We start from the raw sequence: 6,599 nt of genomic DNA, 5'->3' as shown, positions 1-6,599 counted from the left end.
GTGGAAAAAACAATTAAAAAATGACATCGCTGATCTTTTTAAGGATCAATACTCGATCTATTGCAAATGGTTGCTTGTTAATCAAATCAATGTGTGAGTTTCCCAGAAGACTGTGCAATCTCTAGCTGGATAGAAAGTTTGAATTTGGTCGATGTTGTCGGGTCTAATGCGCATTGGCTTGGATAGTTTGACCAATTTACCATCTCCAACCCACCCTCACATCTGTTCACTGGTTCGGCGGGTGGAATATGACCATGGATTCCCTTCCATCTTAGGTAAACATCCCTAATGGATAATTCAGGGATAAATCCATTACCTAATCATTAAAGCATCTTCCCCCCCCCCCCCCTCCTCCTGGGACTGGGCAAAGCTGTTAAATTGCAACAAGCTTTACAGTTAGTCAACTGGTAAGTGCTACTTAGCAATAATAGAGGTATCTCACTCAGCAAAGAAATAAGACTGGAGTGTTAAACACGTTTCAAAGCTGAAGGAAACAAGTTGTCTGCCAAACTCGTACAATAAATGGACATGTTTGCACTCATTAAAGCCTTTACGTTATTGGTTTTCTTTCCATTAGAATCGAAGTGCAGGGGACCAGCTTAACAGAAGGACCGACGGAAACTGCCAGCATGAACTCAGGGATGATTCTAACACTGGGACGCTTAGCGACAACTGGTCCGTCTGAAATTGCTTCCTCCACTTCCCCCAGAAGAGCCTTCAAGTCACCTGTTTAAAACTGGCTGGCAACTATGGCTGCAAGAGGGGTGAGGCGGAGAGAGGAACTTCAGAAGGAACTCATATTTACCATCACCCCCAAGATAGGTTCTTTAGAACATTCATTCCCAACACCCGGAACTCTGAATTTGATTGTAATAATGGCTGACATTTAAATGAGTGCAATGATCTCCCTTAACAGTTTAACCAGCTGCTGCAAACAGAATATCATAGTTCAATCCTTACAAGTCACAAAGCTTCATTAACCTCAAGAGAACCAATCTGTATCGAGCACAATCTCTACGATTTGTACCAGCATTTTTACAAAAAAAATATATAACCAGGTTGTACAAGTAAAAACATTTAACAGAATTATTATTATTTCTTAAAGTCACACTTTCCATTAAAGAAAACAAAATGGCAGTTCATGGCCGCTCCACCTTGGCTCAGGATCCAGGAGGATTCGGAAGGTCGAAGATAATGGGTGGGTTTATTGGCTGGAAACTGACTGTACAAGTGGAGGCGTTTATATACGTGGTGTAGCCATCTGTCATGATGCCGTAACCTGCAGAGGAGAGAGAGTCGCCACACTGTCAGTTCACCCGCCAGGCATCCCGCTGTCTGGCGCTCAGGCCAGCGGCCCTGTCACCTACTGGGGCTCCGCCACCCCCAGTTCAACCAGTTCCCAGCACCCCAGGCGGCACGGCGGTGGAGCTGCTGCCTTACAGCGCCAGAGGCCCTGGTTCGATCCTGACCACGGGTGCTGTCGGTACGGAGTTTGTACCTTCTCCCCCCCGTGACCCGCGTGGGTTTTCTCCGAGATTATGCGTTTCCTCCCGCACTCCAAGGATGTACAGGTTTGTAGGTTAATTGGCTTGGAGTAAAAGTTAAAATTGTCCCCAGTGTGTGTGGAGTAGTGTAAACGTGCGGGGATCGCTGGTTGGTGCAGACTGGGTGGGCCAAAGGGACTGTTTCCGCAGATTGACACAAAATGCTGGAGTAACTGAGCGGGACAGGCAGCATCTCTGGAGAGAAGGAATGGGTGACTACAAGTCCCAAAATAACGTCGTTAGTTGTGGTTATTTCTTCATTGCTCCACTGAGTATCTCAAGTGGCCAAGAGGATGGACTGGGAAACTGGAGCGTGAGGCCTATCACATCCAACGAGAACGGACAAGAGATCCACGTTACTGTTTGGGACAGAACTGCAGACAGACGCTGGTTTACACCGAAGATAAGACACTAAAGGCTGGGGTAACTCATCGGGTCAGGCGGCATCGCTGGAGAAAAGGAATAGGTGACGTTTCGGGTCGGAAACTCTTCTTCAGACCCTTCAGAGTCTTTGAACCAAATCGTCACCTGTTCCTTTTCTCAAGACATGCTGCCTGACCTGCAGGGTTACTCCAGCTTTTTGTGTTTATCTATCTTACTGTTGGTAGGTCAAAATGGATGCAGTGTTTGACCAACAGTGGAATGGACTTCACAACACATCGATCGGGGACGTGGGGGATTGCGAGAAGCAGGGTCATTCTTCAAGGTGGTTTAGATTGATTGAAAACTAAGCAATGTTTGCAACAGGCTGTCTCATTATTGGCTGGCCGGTCTCCGACTCTGATGGAAAAAGTCATGGGTCCCGCTGAGCCGTTTCCATCATTTGAATTTAATCCGTGTTCCTCCCAGAGAAAAAGCAAAGGAGGGTGATGGTGGGCTGATTAGTCGAGTCCTCTGCAATTGCCCCTGGTTTCCAATTACATGAGGGAAGGCCGAGATTAAAAACTAACTGATTCTAACCTCAGGTTTGTGTGTGTGCTGAGGTTTTGCATTCCCTGTGGATTCACAGCGTTGCAGAGTTAGTTTAGTTTAGTTTAGAGATACAGTGCGGAAACAGGCCATTCGGCCCACCGGATCCGCACCGACCAGCGATCCCCGCTCCAGCACATGAACTACCCTACACACACTAGGGACAATTTTACAATTCTACCAAGTCAATTAACTTACAAACCTGTACGTCTTTGGAGTGTGGGAGGAAACCGAAGATCTCGGAGAAAACCCATGCAGGTCACGGGGAGAACGTACAAACTCGGTGCAGACAGCACCCGTAGTCAGGATCGAACCCGAGTCTCTAGGGTTGTAAAGCAGTAGCTCTACCACTGCGCCACCGTGCCGCCCAAACTCCAATATGGCCATACACTGGGTGTATACTCGCTGGAGTCGAGTGGAATGGGAGATGATCGTGTTTAGGGTTCTGAAGGTGGATGGATGAGGGGTCGGTATGAGGTTGTGTTCTCAGGGTGGAGTGACCTGAGGCAGGGGTTCAGAGTCTCAGGGTAAGGAGTCGACCTTTCAGCACTGAGCGGGGGAAGAAATATCCTCACCCAGAGGCCTATGAATCTGTCGATTCCCTAATGGTGTTAACACATTGAGTTCTGGACGAATGTAACAGCAATTAGATGCACTGCAGAATCCCAGGGGCAACACGGATGATCTTGCTTCTTGAGGCAAACATCAGGTCAGGAGACCAGGACAAGACTGGTTTGAATCATGCCAAAAGATATTTCACATTATGGCATCCAAAAACATAGTGGTGAATCTGTGGAATTCTCTGCCACAGAAGGTAGTTGAGGCCAATTCATCGGCTATATTTAAGAGGGAGTTAGATGTGGCCCTTGTGGCTAAAGGGATCAGGGGGTATGGAGAGAAGGCAGGTATTGGATACTGAATTGGATGATCAGCCATGATCATACTGAATGGCAGTGCAGGCTCGAAGGGCCGAATGGCCTACTCCTGCACCTATTTTCTATGTTTCTATTTTTCTATAGGTTTTTCTGCAAGGCTCACTCCCTCAGTAAACTTTAGACTTTATAGAGAATGGAAGCATGCCGCATGGCCCACTGAGTCCATGCCGACCAGCAATCCCCGTACACTAGCACTATCCACGTAGACAAAATGCTGGGGTAACTCAGCGGGTAAGGGAGCATCTCTGGAAAGAAGGAATGGGTGACGTTTTGGGTCAAGACCCTTCTTCAGACTGAAGAAACCCAACCCGCACTATCCTACACTCTGGGAACAATTTACAATTTTACCAAAGCTAATTAACATACAAACCTGTAAGTTTTTGGAGCATGGGATGAAATTGCAGCACCCGGTGAAACCCCATGCAGTCACAGGGAGAACGTACAGTTACAGAGAAAGTGAAGTTAAAAAAGAGGTAGCGTTTACTCAGTTTTGAGATTAGTGAATGATGTAGCTTTAAGATGGGTGGGGACCTGAGGGAGAACTTGGTCCTACACAAAGGGACGTGGGTGTGTGGAACGAGCTGCCTGAAGATCGTCAGGTACAAAATGATTACAAAAAACATTTGGACATATACAAGGACAGGGAAGGCTTCGAGGGATATGAACCAAACACAGGCAAATGCAACTAGCACCAGTTGCCACTTTGGCCAGCATGGACGAGTTGGGCCGAAGGGCCTGTTTCCACACTGCATGACTCTACGACTCACCGGAGGGGCCACACAGGAACTGACAGGTCCCATGGGGCTGCCTACTGAACTGCCTCGGAATCATATCCTTCCGCACATCCCTTTATGAAAATAGTTGACATTTTGAGGAGCAATTTGTTATTAGAATCGCTCCCAGAGCGGGGTGAGCAGAAACAGAAATGCAAATGAGGCTGGCGGCACAGCTGACATCAGCTAATATGTTGCCTGGGACTGTTACGTTGCAATCCAGTGAGACCTCACTCACCATTCATTGCGTTCTTAAGGCACCATTTAAAAGGGAGATTTTTTTCACAAAAGGCTTGCATGCTTGCATTTGATGGGACAGTGCAGCAGTCTGATATACTAAGACCCAGAGCAGCTTACGACCCAGTGGTAGGAACAGTGATTTTTCTAATTTCAAGCAGCTCCTGCATTTTTCCACCCGCCCCCTCTACTCTAGTCATCCTACTAGTATCTCTCTGGCTAGCATATCTTCCCCAGCCAACAATGGACCATTATGGACTCCACCCTTCCTGAGTTCATCTATTGCCGGGCCTGTTTTGTTCTGGCCTCTGTCGAAGGGTTCCAACCCGAAACATCACCTGTTTCCCTTTCTCCAGAGATGCTGCCTGACCCGATGAGTTACTCCAGCATTTTGTGTCTAACCCAGATTCAATAGTTACTCTGCCACATGCAAGCAAATTTCAACAAGATTCAGCTCACCCAAGACAGTTAAGTAATCCAAACACACAACTGATTCACAATTTATCTATTAAGTACGGTTAAATACTAGCACGTCCTATTCCAGCCTCTTGTCCATTTTAGACAGATATTCTTTCAGTTATAATGGAGTTATACAGCAGTACAGCACTGAAACAGGCCCTTCAGCCCAACCTTGTGCATGCTGACCAGGTTGGCAATCTGTACTAGAACCATTCACCTACGTTTGGCCCAGGTTTAGGATTAGTTTTAGATTTGAGTTTATTATGGTCACGTGTACCGAGGAACAGTGAAAAGCTTTGTTTTGCATGCTATCCAATCATTATCCAATACGATACTTAATGCCAATCAATCAGTTTTATTCATCACATACACAATAAAGTGCAGTGAAATGAACTTGCCAGCAGCGGTACAATCAAAAAGAACACACAATACACAATAGAAATTTAACACAAACATCCATCACGGCATTCATCACTATGGTGGAAGGCACAAAGCACAGTCAGTCCTCCTCCATTGTCGGAGAATGGGACTGTACCCAAGCTTAATGAAGGGCCGTTCAGGAGCCTGATAACAGAGGGGAAGAAGCTGTTCCTGAGTCTAGTGGTGTGCACATTCATGTATATTCTGCCCGACGGAAGTGGGCAGAAGAAGCAAAGGGTGGGAGAGGGCTTTCATTATGTTGGCTGCCTTCCAGAGACAGCCTAAAGTGTAGACGGAGTCAAGGGAGGTGAGTCCCAAACTAGTCCAACATTGAACTCTCCAATGTTAAGTAATACCCTCTCCATTTTCTGTACCACTTTGCCCTGGTCCATTGTCGGTACATATGACAATTGACACAAAGTGATGGGTAACTCAGTGGGTCAGGCTGCTTTCCTGAAGAACATGGGCAAGTGACGTTTTGGATCAGGACCCTTCTTTAGTTACTCCAGCACTTTATGTCTTTAAAAAAAAAAAAACCCAGCATCTCATAAGTTCATGGGTTCTAGGAGCAGAATTAGGCCATTCAGCCCAACAAGTCTACTGCACCATTCAATCATGGCTGATCTATCTTACCCTCTCAACCACATTCTCTTGCCTTCTCCCCATAACCCCTGACACTTGTACTGATCAAGAATGTGTCCATCTCCGCTTTGAAAATATCCATTGACTTGGCCTCCATAGCCTATTCTGACAGTTTCTTGTTTCTAAACACCCTTTGACTCTTTGTACTCATTCTATCATCTTCCTGTGTTCAATGGAACTTAGATCCTCCCATCAGCTAATAAAACTATGGGCCCCTATCTTGCCGCAAAAGAGATGTGGTCGTCACTCGTCTCACCTCCATTTGCCCCACCTGTGGGACTGAGGAAGAGATGACGACCTGAGAGAGTGCGAGAGTCTAGGACTAGAGGTCACAGCCTCAGAATTAAAGGACGTTCTTTTAGGAAGGAGATGAGGTGGAATTTCTTTAGTCAGAGGGTGGTGAATCTGTGGAATTCTTTGCCGCAGAAGGCTGCTGAGGCCAAGTCAGAGGATACATTTAAGGCAGAGATACTGTAGATAGATTCATGATTAGCACGGATATCAGAAGTTATGGGGATAAGGCAGGAGAATGGAGTTAGGAGGGAGAGATAGATCAGCCATGATTGAATGGCGGAGTAGGCTGGATGGGCCGAATGGCCTAATTCTACTCCTATCACTGA

At 46.5% G+C, this 6,599-nt stretch overlaps 1 protein-coding gene across 3 annotated transcripts in view; it reads right to left on the bottom strand.

Annotated features, from left to right (window-relative positions):
* Window positions 1-976: 976 nt before the first annotated feature.
* mpped2a (metallophosphoesterase domain containing 2a) overlaps window positions 977-6,599 on the bottom strand; it is a 121,387-nt gene continuing 115,764 nt past the window's right edge. For all 3 annotated transcript variants that reach the window (XM_055649267.1, XM_055649269.1, XM_055649268.1), the window contains exon 7: window positions 977-1,279. In XM_055649267.1, the coding sequence (XP_055505242.1) occupies window positions 1,161-1,279 (119 nt within the window). In that variant the 3' untranslated portion in view covers window positions 977-1,160. The remainder of the gene's footprint in view (window positions 1,280-6,599) is intronic.

This window comes from Leucoraja erinacea, chromosome 18, assembly GCF_028641065.1.
Source record: "Leucoraja erinacea ecotype New England chromosome 18, Leri_hhj_1, whole genome shotgun sequence".
Taxonomy (NCBI): domain Eukaryota; kingdom Metazoa; phylum Chordata; class Chondrichthyes; order Rajiformes; family Rajidae; genus Leucoraja; species Leucoraja erinaceus.
The sequence above is the reverse complement of the archived record's forward strand: the minus strand, read 5'-3'. Positions and strand labels throughout refer to the sequence as shown.